The sequence below is a fragment of the Pavona decussata genome, unplaced genomic scaffold (genome assembly GCF_977016875.1).
Source record: "Pavona decussata unplaced genomic scaffold, jaPavDecu1.1 SCAFFOLD_128, whole genome shotgun sequence".
Classification (NCBI taxonomy): Eukaryota; Metazoa; Cnidaria; class Anthozoa; order Scleractinia; family Agariciidae; genus Pavona; species Pavona decussata.
In genome coordinates, this window is record NW_028145542.1 from 1,345,198 (window position 1) to 1,362,500 (window position 17,303).

General features: G+C 36.8%; 1 protein-coding gene across 1 annotated transcript; it reads right to left on the reverse strand.

Annotated features, from left to right (window-relative positions):
• Positions 1-2,129: 2,129 nt before the first annotated feature.
• On the reverse strand, positions 2,130-8,764 carry LOC146468860 (uncharacterized). The gene is made up of 5 exons (XM_085123969.1): positions 7,693-8,764; positions 6,044-6,206; positions 4,774-5,746; positions 3,708-3,833; positions 2,130-3,332 (listed from the first exon to the last, which is right to left on the reverse strand). The coding sequence occupies exons 1-5, from the start codon at positions 7,967-7,969 to the stop codon at positions 3,012-3,014; spliced, it is 1,860 nt and encodes a 619-aa protein (XP_084980095.1). The 5' UTR covers positions 7,970-8,764; the 3' UTR covers positions 2,130-3,011.
• Positions 8,765-17,303: the final 8,539 nt, after the last annotated feature.

Here is a 17,303-nt window from a genome sequence, read left to right on the forward strand (position 1 = left end):
TTGTAAGGTGACTCATCTTTCATTTTTGTTTTTGTTTTTGTTTTACAGAAAATGGTGACCTCGCCATTTTTATGCAACTCCAAATTGTTGCTATGGGGGAAGGCTTTGACTCTGACAAAATCTATGTTGTGTTTTAAGGAAAGGTTTTGTACAGTATACCTCACCAGATATTATGGACAGCATTAGAGCTTTGCTGTTGTCATTTAATATATTCAACATGGTATATAAAGACAGCAAAGCCATGTTGTCTTTTTTTATAGCAGGCTTAACAGTCATTTTGTGTTTCAGTTTGATTTGCCAAAAAAGTTAAAGTGAGAGAATAAAACAATGTTGTGTTGTTCACAAAATGTTTCTCCTGTGCATATATTTATCAGTTTCATGTATTTAATAGGGAAGTATAATGAGTGAAAATCAACCAGAAAATTAAAACCATTCTAGGGTAAGCAGTAGTTGATTTTAGCCGTCTAATATAGCTGTTTCTGACTCTCTTGAATCTAAAGCAGTTCTAAAGTGAAGTGTCCTTGTGGCTATATTGGAGTTGATTCAGCCCTAAATGTGTATTCATTTTGGTAATTATATGGGCTAAATTAGTCACCCATTGTGGCCATTGTTTCCCCTTAATACAGGTTCAAAATGGCTCAATTATGGGGCCATTTTAAGGCATGCTAAGAACCATTTTAGTTCTTGTAAGAGGGCTATTTTACATAATTAAAGACCAAAACAGCTCTTATAAAGAATGTCGCTTCAGACATGTTGGTGTCAATTTAGTCCTTTAGAGAACGTTTGTTTTTGAGCATAAATTGGGCTAAATCGGCCACAAAATATAGGCCAATTTTTCTCCTTACCGAAGGCATGAAACAGCTCCAGAAGGGCTATTTTGGCCTTCCAAGGGCACCATTTCAACCCTTTTAAAAACCAAAACATACCCCCATTTTTCCAAAATAGCCCTTTCTGTGTCTCCGTTTCGGCTACCCTATACAGAGCTATTTCAGCCCCGTTTACTGGGGCCAAAACAGCTCCATTCCGAATGGGCTAAATTAGCCCTAAAAATAGTACTGTATTTTACTCACCGAAACGGCCCCATTTTAGGGGCTAAAACAGATCTTTTCGATTTACAGTGTTTATAAATATATAAATATATTTTTACATATTTATATATAATTATTATTATTATTATTATTATTATTATTATTATTATTATTATTATTATTATTATTATTATTATTATTATTATTATTATGTCATTTGCTTCATCCTTTGTACTGTCATTCACTTTAGTTTTAAGCAGTTCCGCTATTGCGCGAATACTTGTTATATAAGCGTATGGCCAAATGCAAATTCTCATTTAACCTGAAGAAAGCTGGTTTGGCTAGCCGAAATATAGTACATTTTAAAACGTAATTCTACTTTGTATCGGTCTCTGCTTCTCTCATCATTTATATTTGTTAAGCCGATAAGATCCACAATTGATCCAACGTACACCATATCAGGATTATCGTCCGCGGTTGTTGCTTAGACTTTACTCTCTTATTGGCCACAGGATAGATTATTATGGGGCGGCGGCTCTGGAAGGCCAGCGGTAGGTACCCGGATGTAAAATCCGGCTCAAACTGACCCCTCTGGTCACCCTTAAACTTTGTGTGAGAATAGCAAAAGTTTTTATTTTCTGCCAGCCATATCGTTAATTGCAAGTAATCATCGGTTAGAGTGTGAATGCCGAGGTTTGGTGGCTAGTTTTGAAATCTTCAGGAAGTCATACCGGTGATTGCTAAGATGCAAGATGAGACATATTTCGGAGTGGCTTCAATATTGAAGTCGTATGACCTCTCCACGAGGCAACTCAATCAAAGCTATACTTATCATTGAATACTCATGAAGAATGTTTGATATTCAGGAAACGTTTAATTATTTCAAGTACAAAATTTCTGTCCAGTTTCTCGGCAGACTGCCACTAGTTTGGTCAATTCACAACTGTCAGATAACGTCATCTAAAATGTCAACTTATATCTTATTATTATTATTATTATTATTATTATTATTATTATTATTATTATTATTATTATTATTATTATTATTATTTTGTCAAAACTTTCGCAAATTATTAGATTCCGCAATAATTTACACGTTTGTTGTTGTCGTTTATAGTTCTTCAAAACATGTCAAAAGCTTCGCAACACCGTCGCTCTTAGGGTCGTTGACCATTAAGGGATCACCATTGATCATAATTCTAACATATGAAAAGTAGCCAACTTCTGTAGTTTAATTCTGGTCTCTGACCATAATTTACAAAGTAAAATGTACACTTAAACTTTGGTGCAGAATGATTTTTAATAGTTTAACAAGTGTCAGTATTGAATGTTCTACAAGTAAACACAGGATATAAAATGTTGATAAATGAACAAATCTTAAAGTAACGATTCGTGAATCGAAAACCCTGTAACATAATAAGCTGGAAAAATGAACAAATTTAAAAAACTGTTTGCTGTTCTCCCCGACTCAATCGAATTATTTAATGGACCACGTTTCACATACCATTCCTTAAAACAGTTGCCAGCTATCCCTGGATGTTACGATCCTACGATGGTACGCACCATCCTACGTAAAGTCTTAGATGCTAGTCTACGTACATCCATAATCTATTCTTGTTCAAGATGTTAATCAGCTAAGGGTTCACGTCAGCGAATCTCTCAAGAATCGATTTCCTTTTTATGTCAATAAGTGTTTACCGGGTCCTAATTTTTAAGGAACCACATTTCATCCATGATCCAACGTAGGGGTGTTTTTTTTTTTTTTTGCAGTTAAGCGTTTATAGTACCTATAGGCTGTTTGGTAATTACTGTGGGCTCAACAGTGCAATTTATGTTTCTAGTGCTGTTTTTTTCTGGCTGGCATAATTCGGTCTTGGTCATGTGCTCGATTTAATTGGTGTAGTAAGGATCGTCCTAAGTCAGTGCATTCGCTGGCTCAGTTGATGTTGTGTTTATAGTGATCATGAGAACCTTCTTTATTGGTCACATGCCAGTACATTTATTAAGCAACCGCCAGTTCCGTGTGATGCCAGACGATTTTCCCAACTCAACCAGGGTCCGTCGCTTACCCCAGCGAAACCCTCTCCGCCACTGGTAGAAAATACCTGCTTTCATTTGCAGTGCAGTTAGGCGAGCAGACAGGTCCAGGCACCATCTCTTTCCTGGTGAACGAGTTGCTTGGTAGGACAGGGTCGCAGGGAGAGCAACACCTAATAAAGTACCCTCTCCATAAGCACCACCTCGGATAACTAATACCGAAACATATCCTGTGATACTTGCTGCCACTTCAGAAGAAGGCTCAAACTAGCAAATTAAATAAACGACGATTTTATTGTCACAAAAATGATATTACCAGTTATTCCAACATGTGAAATGTATATCAATTGTATGTTGTTTCGAATAAACATGAAATAATACATTGGCAAAATACCCCTTCCACATTTTCGTGGCCCAATTAAACTGGTGAACAATGTCGGACAAAGCAAAGAAATTTGCTTATTTTCTTTATCAGTCAACTGGCAAATTTTTGACCTGGAATATCACAACTTCATTGACGATCGACAGCTACAATGAAAATTTTGTAGTTGCAAGGTTTCGGAGCTACAATGCATCAGGAAAATACAGTTTAGCAAATATGTGACTCAGCAGTGAAAGATTTGATCATGTTGGATTTCTTACCTGCACACTTAACTTTGGGGGATTGAGTGAATTCCCTGCAGAGGGGAATCTCAGCTGGTACTGAACTTTAAATTTTATGCTGAATTCAACCCCTAGTCGTACGACGAATACAGGGACAGAGATGCTCTGAAAAGAGAAACGAATCAATATTAATAAAGCTACCCGCTTCTTAGGTACTGAGCCAACTACCGACATAATACCTGTCGCTATTTACAAAGAAACGATTTGAACCAAGGAACCATCAGAAGTCTATTTTCCACTTGGCAGCATGGCATAAAAAGGCGCCAAATGACGCAGTTCTACGTTAGAAGGTCCGAAAACGGTCGGACTGAATTTCTTAGGCTTTTTCTTTTGTTCGTCTTTTGTTCTTATTTATTTATTTATTTATTTATTTATCATAAATAATTTATTATAAATAATTTATTTATTATAAGTAATAATTAATTAATTAATTAATTGATTAATTTATTTATTTTTTCCATTGCATAAATAAACGAAAAGAAAGGCTCAAATTCTAAGAAAGTAAAACTTAATAAAATGTATTAGACAATTCAAAACTGTGAAGAGAAATTAAAAAAAAAAATGGTTTGCCATTCATAGCAAATTGTTCAAAATACTACGTTACGCCTCAAACAATGAAACCCCCTTATGAAAGTGAAACAGTTTCATGGATATTTCTTGGATATTTCTTGCATAAATAAGCAAAAAGAAAGGCTCAAAATTCTAAGAAAGTAAAACTTAATAAAATGTTTTAGACAATCTAATACTGTAAAGAGAAATTAAAAAAAAAAAGGTTGGCCATTCATAGCAAATTATTCAAAATACTACGTCACGCCTCAAACAATGAAACTCCCTTATGAAACTGAAACAGTTTCATGGATATTTCTTGGATCTACTCTTAAGGCTATAGGTATTGGACCCAAACGTAATCAACGTTCAGCTCAGTAATGGTTGGGTCAGTCAATCCCTTGGAAGTCTTTCAAGATCCAACACACAACTGCGAATTCAAGGAGTACCCCCCAGAAAAATGCGTTTTAACTATAAAACAACAACAACAACAACTTACTATTTTAGCGTTCCACTCATATTGTCTTTGAGTTGGCAGTCCTTTTGCTAACTCACTTTTTCTGTACTTCTTAGAAAACACTGTTAGGCTTCTACTTCCGACAGAAATCTTGACTTTTACTTCTATTTCCAAACCGTTTCGGTTTTTCAGCGAGACATATGCAGTTCCCTTGACTGGAATCCTAATAAATGTTCTTTCAAACAGTTTTATTGGTACGTTGACCGTTGGGTAAGTGGAGCTGGCCTTGCTCCAAGCTTTAGCAACTACTGTGTTTTGACTTGCTCTCCGAAATCTCTTCGGAGCTGTGAGGGACGAATTGGTCGAGTTATGCTGTCGACTAGACAACGAAAAATTTGATGGAGTTGGAATTACATATGAGACACCCGAGGCTTCCTTTGCAGGTTTCTCGTCGACAGACGGAGTAGGCGCAGTCTTTGGAACGATTAGTCTAACAAAGAGGTGGAGACTAACCGCTTCGAGTTCAGCGTATCCGAAAGGGTGAGTTTCAATGAGCGAAACTTTGCTTTTCACAGTTACTTTCATCATGGTCACATTAAAACCTCCCTGAATATAAATCTCTTCTCCGAGATCTAACTGCTCAGAAAAATAGGCAAGGCTCTCAGAGACCATTCCATTGCTCTTGGAAATGGATGCAAAATCAGAATACTTCAAGTTCAGATCGATTTCCGAAGACAAGTTAGCAAAATCCGAACGGTCAAAATGATTCTTGATCAAAATTGCTTCCTTGTTCGATGTGTTTGCTTCTCGATGCATTTTCACTGGGCCAGGGAGCAAGGGCGATTCTTCAGGTTTTGAGGCAGTCGCTTTTTTCCCGTCTACATCTTCGTATAGCTCGCGTTTCACATTTGGAAGTAGCTGTTCGACAATGCTAAATACCACTCGCAACTGTTCTTTATTAGTGGAGTTGTTTCCGTAGATTTCAAACGACTCTCCAGCTCCAGAGTTTGTAGGCCTGAGAAGATGAAATCCAAACAAATTAATAATAAAAAAGATTCATGGACTTTTCAAGATTAGGCAATCATCAAATTTAGAGCGTTATTAAAACTAATAACATTTTAGAAATGGGATTAAAAACCCTGTTTCGCTAGAAAACAAGAAGGATGAAAAGAAAACTGATTGATTCTGTCTAGCGCCAAACGTTTGCACCTATAAAGTCCCCCTTATACAAACTTCAATCTCCAGTCACTGCTGTATCGAAAAGTAATTGCTGTGGCAACAAAGCATATTTTTCAGTAAACTATATGTTAACCTTGAATCAAGTTGGAGTCGAACCAAGAAGTAATCCGCCATTATCTGGACTCCTGTTATGCTGACATTGCTTCCCAGGTTGGAAATGTTGAATTTCATTAGAAACCAGTACTCCTCCAACGTCTTGTTCAGAACCAAGATGGTAACTATCGCACGGATTCTACCTGAAATAAATAAATTCAAAAGAGAACGAGTTCCAATTTTCTTTGCAAGTGAAAAATACGCGTTACGTTAAAAAAATGAGCAGAGTGGACTTAAGGTACATAACTTTATTAAACAAAATTATTATATGGCAAGTTAGTCTTGAGGTAAATCTGAGCGTTTTGATTGGTTCTTTTTTGTTCGGGATTTTACCATACAGACCGTTCCGTTTCCGTATATTTTTGTTTACGTCAAGCGGTAAATTCAAAATTGGCTGCTAAACCTACGAAAAGACAACCCGAAAATACTTCCATTCTTTGCAAACAAACAACCCTTTGAGACTGATTCTGACATGAAACAGAAATTGAAAACAAAAAAAAGAAGACGACTACTGATATGAACATTCTATTCCGCTTTATGGGAGTGCATGGCTTTAAAAGTCGAAAAATTAAAAGCCTACTTGCGTCAGAGCTTGGCCACCTTTTGTCAACTTTTTTTAGGAAGGTACAACATCACGTTAATTTATTATCGTTTTTTATTTATTTTTTCACTTATTAAATATTATAGTAATTAAAAGTAAAACAAATTAGGCAGATCAAACTTTAATAGCTTAAACAAATATCCTTATTCAAAAACGTACTCCACGAGCAGAGAAAACAGAAAAGGGAAGAAAACATATCTTCGTTTTATTCTTGTTTTATTTCCTAAAAGAAGAAGAAGAATAAGAAGAAGATGAAGAAGAAGAAGAAGAAGAAGAAGAAGAAGAAGAAGAAGAAGAAGAAGAAGAAGAAGAAGAAGAAGAAGAAGATGAAGGAGGAGGAGGAGAAGAAGGAGGAGGAGGAGGAGGAGGAGGAGGAGGAGGAGGAGGAGGAGGCGGAGGCGGAGGCGGAGGCGGAGGAGGAATATAGGAGAAGAAGAGGACGAATATCAAGAATAAGAACAGGAAGAATGGCAACGAGAAAAAGAACTGCAAAACGAAGAAGTTACAGGAAAAGAACTGGAAGAACAAGAAAGAAGGAGATGTCTTTAAAGTGCACCTAACCCCCAATTTTCTTTTCGCTTTTAAAAATAAATCTTTGCACCTGTTCGAAACGCATTGAGCCTTTTTGCGCCTTTTTTCAACCAAATCTTGACTTTTTATAGGCTGTAAAAGTTACGAAATCTAGCCATCATCTGTCCCATGACCGAGCTAGTAAGGGGAATGGGTCCTCTTCTGAATTGACGTCACAAACTGCTTTGCATGCATTTTCACAAAGACTTAATACAATGCAAATCAGTTTGTGACGTCAATTCAGGAATAGGCCCATGCCCATTACTAGCTCGGTCATGGGACAGATGATGGCTAGATTTCGTAACTTTTACAGCCTATAAAAAGTCAAGATTTGGTTATAAAAAGGCGCTAGATAGCGCAATATGTTTCTTACAGGTGTAAAGATTTATTTAGGTGCACTTTAAAGAATTTGAGAAACAAGTGTAAAGTAAAGTATTAGGTTGTGGCGACAAACATACCCTTCTGTATTTCTCCCACTTGTATCTCTATGTCTTGATCAACTCGATATGTCAGAGTTTCGCCCTTTTCCAGAGTGACTTCTGCCAAACGATTTGAGGTTCTTGTCTTCACGGCAAAAAACAGAACGAGGGATAAAACAACTCCAAGTAGCAAAACTGCTGTTAGCACACTGATAACCTTGAGTTTAACCTTATGGAAAGACTCGTTCAATTTTGCATTAGATCTTTCTGTTCCACTGAGCCCATTTTTCGTCTCTGAGGCATTTTCCTCAGTCATGGCGCTGCTGCTAAACTGTTAAGTTCACTTTGCAGATGCGAAAGATAAACTGATGAAGTTTAATAAATGAAAATTTCTTTTATAGATGCTTCTTAAAAATAGATCTCCATTATATTTTCAAGAGGGATGTGACGTCACAAGTAGTCTGTTGTTCAAATCATTCAAGGCATCGCCGACAATAAATCTATATTGGCTTTGCGAACTACGATCGAAATTTATTAGGAATTCGTCTGAATTTTGCGTTGTTATCATGATGTAAAACGTTGCAAAAGTCTCAGCACTGCATCAGACAAGACTCAAGAAAAGATTTGGTTTCTTGCACATTTTTACCGCACCCTGATTGATTGGAAGCGATTTTTGAAGCAAGGAGTTCTTTATATATTGGCCCGTTTCCACAAAATACGTCTTAGCTCTTAAAAATGGACTTCAATTGGCGCCTACACTTTTCATTTTAACCGCAAAGTACACACCATAGACGTGAGGCAAATATATTACTACTTTAAAGAGCAAAGGTAAGCGTGGCCAACTGCTATATTGTATCATCTGGTTATCAAAGGCTTTTGTAAAACGTCAGTCTGCCGTTCTAAAAATAATTGTACCTCCTTATGCAACCTCTTCAATAAGCGCACATGAAAATCTTAATTAACTGTTTAAACTGAAATTATGGGCTACCTTTTCGAATGTAAACTCAGAACTATTCATAAACTAGTCAAAGTACTTTGTCGAATTTGGTACCAGCAATCAAGCTAGTAATTTAGATTACGATCCTCTTGGTTGGAACGTTTAAACGTATTTTTTATTTTTTTAATTTTTTTAATTATTTATTTATTTATTTATTATTATTGTCATTATTATTATTATTATTATTATTATTATTATTATTATTATTATTATTATTATTATTATTATTATTATTATTATTATTATTATTATTATTATTATTATTATATTGCCAATTCCGCTTCGCAGAAATAGATATGTTATGTTGTCTTAGCTGAGGGGTTCGATGTTTTCTTTGCCTATACTGTAACGCAGAGAGCTTTGGCCTAGCAGTAAATTTATCTAAATATTTTGTCATTACTGAAAGCTGTGATCTAGATAACTGGATCGGCAGAGCGTGGTAGTAATTTTTTTTGAGAATGTTTTGTGCACCTGACAATGTGCTATTATTAGAAAATCTATCATCTTGCCTAGAGTTTTGAATTTGCAGGCTAATATTGCATTCGATTCATTTGTTAGTTTGGTGTTTCTGTTTTAAAGCAACCATCTTCTCGTAACATGCTATATGTCCAAAGGCTCATTTTGTTAACCAGTAATTATTATATTTTAACGTTTTAAAATTTTTAAATTCCTTCCAGTGTGATTGAACTTTTTATATTAAATAACCTGACCTAGAGAATGTCTCCAAACTGTCTTTTTAAAACTTGATCTGGACCCATTTTATCAAAAGCTGATCAACGCTAATCCACGATTAAAAGTAAACCGAAGTTTTAATCTCGCTCGATAAAAGTGGTTTTGAAAGCTAATTTTTAGCCCATGTGAGAGAAAAGTCGAATTAAGAAAGAGGGACAAGAATCTTTGGCAGAAAATTTAATGATAAGTTATAGCACTTCGAAAAAACTGCCGGTAGCAGTTCCGAAAACATTTCGTGTCAAAAATAAAGAGGATTTTTCTCCCGGCATTCATTCTAGACTTTCAACCTCATTGCTGGACAAAAACTTAACATAATGGCGCAATCATGGGGCAAGAAATCAACAGAATGGTAACAAAAGTTTTGTGCCAAATGAACGGTATAATTTCTATTCCTTCTTATCTAGCCTTACCTTCTGTCAAGTTAAGGCTAGATAAAACTTGACGGCGAACACTAAATAGCCAGGAACATCAAACCAAAGTTTTTAAACAACTGTCTATGAAAGATTATCCTGAGATAGGTTACTGCTCAATTCATGATATGCTTAAGTTATTACCAATTATTAGATATTAGGAGGTGATTGTTCCAGTTCACAGACCTCAATACAAGCGTGAGCCAAATATTGGCATTTCAGGTGAAATGCACGGTAGGGGTTTTCATTTGTATTCTGCCATAAAGCTGTTAAAGCCTGTTCAAAGTTTATAAAACAGCTCTTGTAAATCAATGACAGCATCAAAGTGTAAGATAGAAGAGTACTTCCTTTTACATCACAGTCTAGCTAACCAGTGCTTGAGACGAATGTTCCAAATAGACAAAAATTCAGTGGACTTTGACCACGCTTTACGAACACCCGCTTGCACTGAGTTGTGATTATGCAGACGGAAAGCTCATATCTTTTTTTTTTTTTTCTGAAATTATCCCGCCTAACTCAGATATCAGTCAATACAGACATGCTCTCATACAAGGTCTACCTCGTCTCTGCAGACACTGGGCCGCGTTTTTCGAAAGCCGAATAACGCTAATCAATATTAGAAGTTAATCAAGGTCTTCATCACGCTCCTTCAAAATATTAGGCTTAAAGGCTGATGACAAGCTAAAGGTAAAAATAAGTTTAAGTCAACACTGAAATACAAAAATCTTTTGCAAGAATCTTTATTGATTAGGTATTAAACTCGAATCAAAGTTCACGTCAATCCAGGATTAGCTTAATCAGGCTTCGAACGACTTGGCCCTGGTTATCTCGTCACGGTATAAAAGTCTAACATTCAGTCCATGTGGCTGAACCACAAACCGTGAATGTCAGTGAAGAGCAAAATCGCAGAACATTTAAAATGGTTTGATACGTTGTCAGTCGCATTTGAAAGACTACAAGAGCTAATGATATTTGCCTGTGCCTTTGGCATCCGATCTTATTGGGTTACACTGCACAAGTAAATGAGATCAGTTTGACTAAGTCGTATAAACGGCAACAGGGTAATTATAGAGATTACTTCATGGAAAGCGGGCTTACGGAATGTTTTGTGCACTTAAAAATGTGGTATTATTGGAAAATCTATCATCTTGCCTACAGTTTTGAATTTGCAGGTTAATATTGCATTCGATTCATTTGTCAGTTTAGTGTTTCTGTTTTGGAGCAACCATCATCTGTTCACATGCCATATGTCCAAAGGCTCATTTTGTTAACCGGTAATTATTATATTTTAACGTTTTAGAGTTTTTTAATTTATTCCAGTGTTATTGAACTTTTTATATTAAATAACCTGACCTAGAAAATGTCTCCAAACTGTCTTTTTACAACCCGATCTGGATCCGTTTTATCAAAAGCTGATCAACGCTAATCCACGATTAAAAGTTAACTTAAGTTTTATTCTCGCTCGATAAAAGTGGTTTTGAAAGCTAATTTTTAGCCCATGTGAGAGAAAAGTCGAAATAAAAAAAGAGGGACAAGAATCTTTGGCAGAAAATTTAATGATAAGTTATTAGTCTGGAATCAAAGTTCACGTTAAACCGGGATTAGTTTAATGGAGCTTTGAATAACTGGGCCCTGTTCTCATCGATCTGTATGCAAGTGCAGCTGCAGCACTGCCTAAGCTAACTGTTCAGATTGTGAAGCAATTTTACTATTCTCGGTGTTGTGTGCTGTCTTGAAAATGGCCATACAATATATACATCAAAGACCAGTGTTACCGATGACCAATTGCCCAAACTAATTTTAAATTGAGACAATTTTAGATTGTGAAACAATTTTAGTATTCCCTGTGTTGTATGCTGTTAAATGTTTATATAATATAGACGACAAAGACCAGTGTTACCGATTGCCAACTGCCATCGCATATTAAACGGTAATTGTCATTAATTATTAGGCAGTGGTTGGCGGTTGGCGGTTGGGATGAATGTTGTCAAGTATTAATTCTAAAGCTTGCCTCAATATCATGCAACGCGCTACCGCATTCACGTAGATTCGGAATACCAAAAACCGGGAAAAACCAATATTTCTAAACAGTTTATCGGTTCTGTGCTTAGTAGATATTGTTTTTTTTTTATTATTATTCACAAACATTACAACACTGCGCAAATATGGTCATGGTGCACTGAATATTAGTTGTCCATAGTCAACAGCGATACACTTAATTTCGTGTCTGGGTGAAAAAGAAAATGGACATTTCGCACAATAATTGTTAAATAGACTATTTTAAAATGAAATAGCGCTCAATTGTTGGACGTAAGTCAGATTAGCACCTACCATTTATAAATGCTGATACACAAGCACTTTCTGTTTCGAAAAAACTGCCGGTAGCAGTTCCCGAAAACATTTCGTGTCAAAAATAAAGAGGATTTTTCTCCCGGCATTCCTTCTAGCCTTTCAACCTCATTGCTGGACGACAACTTAACATAATGGCGCAATCATGGGGCAAGAAATCAACAGAATGGTAACAAAAGTTTTGTGCCAAATGAACGGTATAATTTCTATTCCTTCTTATCTAGCCTTACCTTCTGTCAAGTTAAGGCTAGATAAAACTTGACGGCGAACACTAAATAGCCAGGAACATCAAACCAAAGTTTTTAAACAACTGTCTATGAAAGATTATCCTGAGATAGGTTACTGCTCAATTCATGATATGCTTAAGTTATTACCAATTATTAGATATTAGGAGGTGATTGTTCCAGTTCACAGACCTCAATACAAGCGTGAGCCAAATATTGGCATTTCAGGTGAAATGCACGGTAGGGGTTTTCATTTGTATTCTGCCATAAAGCTGTTAAAGCCTGTTCAAAGTTTATAAAACAGCTCTTGTAAATCAATGACAGCATCAAAGTGTAAGATAGAAGAGTACTTCCTTTTACATCACAGTCTAGCTAACCAGTGCTTGAGACGAATGTTCCAAATAGACAAAAATTCAGTGGACTTTGACCACGCTTTACGAACACCCGCTTGCACTGAGTTGTGATTATGCAGACGGAAAGCTCATATCTTTTTTTTTTTTTTCTGAAATTATCCCGCCTAACTCAGATATCAGTCAATACAGACATGCTCTCATACAAGGTCTACCTCGTCTCTGCAGACACTGGGCCGCGTTTTTCGAAAGCCGAATAACGCTAATCAATATTAGAAGTTAATCAAGGTCTTCATCACGCTCCTTCAAAATATTAGGCTTAAAGGCTGATGACAAGCTAAAGGTAAAAATAAGTTTAAGTCAACACTGAAATACAAAAATCTTTTGCAAGAATCTTTATTGATTAGGTATTAAACTCGAATCAAAGTTCACGTCAATCCAGGATTAGCTTAATCAGGCTTCGAACAACTGGGCCCTGGTTATCTAGTCACGGTATAAAAGTCTAACATTCAGTCCATCTGGCTGAATCACAAACCGTGAATGTCAGTGAAGAGCAAAATCGCAGAACATTTAAAATGGTTTGATATGTTGTCAGTCGCATTTGAAAGACTACAAGAGCTAATGATATTTGCCTGTGCCTTTGGCATCCGATCTTATTGGGTTACACTGCACAAGTAAATGAGATCAGTTTGACTAAGTCGTATAAACGGCAACAGGGTAATTATAGAGATTACTTCATGGAAAGCGGGCTTACGGAATGTTTTGTGCACTTAAAAATGTGGTATTATTGGAAAATCTATCATCTTGCCTACAGTTTTGAATTTGCAGGTTAATATTGCATTCGATTCATTTGTCAGTTTAGTGTTTCTGTTTTGGAGCAACCATCATCTGTTCACATGCCATATGTCCAAAGGCTCATTTTGTTAACCGGTAATTATTATATTTTAACGTTTTAGAGTTTTTTAATTTATTCCAGTGTTATTGAACTTTTTATATTAAATAACCTGACCTAGAAAATGTCTCCAAACTGTCTTTTTACAACCCGATCTGGATCCGTTTTATCAAAAGCTGATCAACGCTAATCCACGATTAAAAGTTAACTTAAGTTTTATTCTCGCTCGATAAAAGTGGTTTTGAAAGCTAATTTTTAGCCCATGTGAGAGAAAAGTCGAAGTAAAAAAAGAGGGACAAGAATCTTTGGCAGAAAATTTAATGATAAGTTATTAGTCTGGAATCAAAGTTCACGTTAAACGGGGATTAGTTTAATGGAGCTTTGAATAACTGGGCCCTGTTCTCATCGATCTGTATGCAAGTGCAGCTGCAGCACTGCCTAAGCTAACTGTTCAGATTGTGAAGCAATTTTACTATTCTCGGTGTTGTGTGCTGTCTTGAAAATGGCCATACAATATATACATCAAAGACCAGTGTTACCGATGGCCAATTGCCTAAACTAATTTTAAATTGAGACAATTTCAGATTGTGAAACAATTTTAGTTTTCCCTGTGTTGTATGCTGTTAAATGTTTATATAATATAGACGACAAAGACCAGTGTTACCGATTGCCAACTGCCATCGCATATTAAACGGTAATTGTCATTAATTATTAGGCAGTGGTTGGCGGTTGGCGGTTGGCGGTTGGCGGTTGGCGGTTGGGATGAATGTTGTCAAGTATTAATTCTAAAGCTTGCCTCAATATCATGCAACGCGCTACCGCATTCACGTAGATTCGGAATACCAAAAACCGGGAAAAACCAATATTTCTAAACAGTTTATCGGTTCTGTGCTTAGTAGATATTGTTTTTTTTTTATTATTATTCACAAACATTACAACACTGCGCAAATATGGTCATGGTGCACTGAATATTAGTTGTCCATAGTCAACAGCGATACACTTAATTTCGTGTCTGGGTGAAAAAGAAAATGGACATTTCGCACAATAATTGTTAAATAGACTATTTTAAAATGAAATAGCGCTCAATTGTTGGACGTAAGTCAGATTAGCACCTACCATTTATAAATGCTGATACACAAGCACTTTCTGTTTTGAAAAAACTGCCGGTAGCAGCTCCCGAAAACATTTCGTGTCAAAAATAAAGAGGATTTTTCTCCCGGCATTCCTTCTAGACTTTCAACCTCATTGCTGGACGAAAACTTAACATAATGGCGCAATCATGGGGCAAGAAATTGACAGAATGGTAACAAAAGTTTTGTGCTAAAATGAACGGTATAATTTCTATTCCTTCTTATCTAGCCTTAACTTCTGGTAAGTTAAGGCTAGATAAAACTTGACGGCGAACACTAAATTGCCAGGAACATCAAACCAAAGTTTTTCAACAATTGAAAGATTATTCTGAGATAGGTTACTGCTCAATTCATGATATGCTTAACTTATTGCCAATTATTAGATATTAGGAAGTGATTGTTCCAGTTCACGGACCTCAATACAAGCGTGAGCTTAATATTGGCATTTCAGGTGAAATGCACGGTAGGGTTTTTCATTTGTATTCTTCCAAAAAGCTGTTAAAGCCTGTTCAAATATTATAAAACAGCTCTTGTAAATCAATGCAGCATCAAAGTGTAAGAGAGAAGAGTACTTCCTTTTAAGTCACAGTCTAGCTGACCAGTGCTTGAGACGAATGTTCCAAATAGATAGAAATTCAGTGGACTTTGACCACGCTTTACGGACAGGCGCTTGCACTGAGTTGTGATTTTGCCAACGGAAAGCTCATATCTTTTTTTCGGAAATTAGCCCGCTTAACTCAGATATCAGTCAATACAGACAAGCTCTCATACGAGGTTTACCTAGCTTTACAGACACTCGGCCGGGTTGTTCAAAGTCTTCTAGGAACCTCACGCTCCCTATTCATAACACTTCTAATCATATGTAAATTTGAAATACACTCCAACAATGCGGCTAGTTAGGCCAAATGAGAATATCTTCGTGATGATTACGTAATGATTACGTAAGAGCGGACTGTCAACTCCACTCACGCTCAGTTTTTCCAGCGGAACGAGGGGAAGGAAACTTTGAGTTCGTTTTGGCGGTTCGACCCTCGCGATAGTTCAGATAGATGGCAGACGCTGCATAGGCTGTTCAACACCCAAATCCCTTATACGAGGCTTTGGCGATGTTAGAAACATTGCAGAATACAGCTAGCGACAAACGCCACGAAAAGTCAAATTACTATCGTTTGGCGTATCAAACTGCACGTTGCAACACCGATACTCCGAAACTTCAGTTTCATAGTCTCATAGCCCGCCTTATCGGAGATAAGGACCACGAGAAAGTGCTAAACATCGAATCTAAGGTCGCCAAGGCATACCGCCAACGATCTACACCACGGCGTAGTGATAACTACTCTGCACCGTATAGAAGATCACAATGGCAACGGAATAATCGTGTGGATCAATCCCAAGTGAAGTGTTTTTATTGTGGCGAACCTGGCCACTATGGGGCTAACTGTCTAATGAAGAGATCTTTGGATAAAGGCAAAAATACAAAGGCTAAAAAGGACTAACGATGAACTGTTCTGAATGATGAATGTTTGGATTATGTTGATTATATGAGCCACTTTGAAAGTCTAATGTGTTAATTATGTTGGTGATGCCGTAACAATAAAACTGCTTGATTGCTACAGAAATGAGTTACTTTTTTCTCTTATAGTCACTATGAGATAACAGCTTTGAAAACGGGTTATCTATTTTTCTAAACGGCCCCCCTGGCAAACGCGCTAGGTCAGGGCTGCTATCTCATTGGTGGCTTGGCGGGGTTCTTGGTTAGCTTTTAAACCCCCTTGGTTAGCTTTTAAACCCTTTTTGGACTGTTTTCTTTGCTCTCCTTATCTCCTGTAGAATATTACATGGACTTAGGAGAGGAAGGAAGATTTTGAATATGAGATTAAGTCTCTCTTCAACTATGATAGCTACGATAGAACGCCATGCGTGACCAGAATTATCACCACAAGGAGGCAATAAAGACAAACTCAAAATACCACTGGGAGATGTTTAAGAAAATCAAAAACTTCGTCAATAAGCAGGTGAAAAAATGTAAAGCCGACTAATATTCAGACCAAATTTAACAAAACAAAGGTAATCCTAGTGTACTTTGGAAGACATTTAACGAGATCACCTCAAGAAAGTCCAGTCCATAGGTCACCTCCATGAATCTAAAGCAAACCTTTTGAATACGCATTTCTCCCTGATCGGTCTTAAACTGGCAACCAAAATCAAAGAAAAGCCCCAATCTGTGGTCAGTGATGCTACTTTGTGTTTCTCGCCTGCTGGAAGTACCGCCGAAGAAAATTCGTTTTCTTTTTCATATATCACTGAATCGTTCGTTCTCAAGCAGTTAGGGGGTTTAAAAACTAACAAAGTCATAGGATTAGACCGCATCAGTGGTAGATTGTTGAGAGACTCTGCTGATTGTATAGCACCTATGCTGACCAGATTATTCAACCGGTCTCTTCAGACAAGCGCCTTCCCAGCAATCTGGAAGCAGGGTAAAGTAACCGCTCTGTTTAAAGCAGGAGATCGCACTGACTGTAATAACTATAGGCCCATTACTGTTCTTCCAACCATTAGCAAGATT

What these genes read in the sequence shown, in the direction of transcription:
- LOC146468860 (XM_085123969.1), bottom strand. Translation starts at nt 7,969, where the DNA reads ATGACTGAGGAAAATGCCTCAGAGACGAAAAATGGGCTCAGTGGAACA. An exon ending in CGACTCCAACTTGATTCAAG is followed by an intron (nt 5,747 to 6,043) that starts GTTAACATATAG and finishes TCATCTTCTCAG; the next exon opens with GCCTACAAACTCTGGAGCTG. An exon ending in ATGAGTGGAACGCTAAAATA is followed by an intron (nt 3,834 to 4,773) that starts GTAAGTTGTTGT and finishes TTCTCTTTTCAG; the next exon opens with AGCATCTCTGTCCCTGTATT.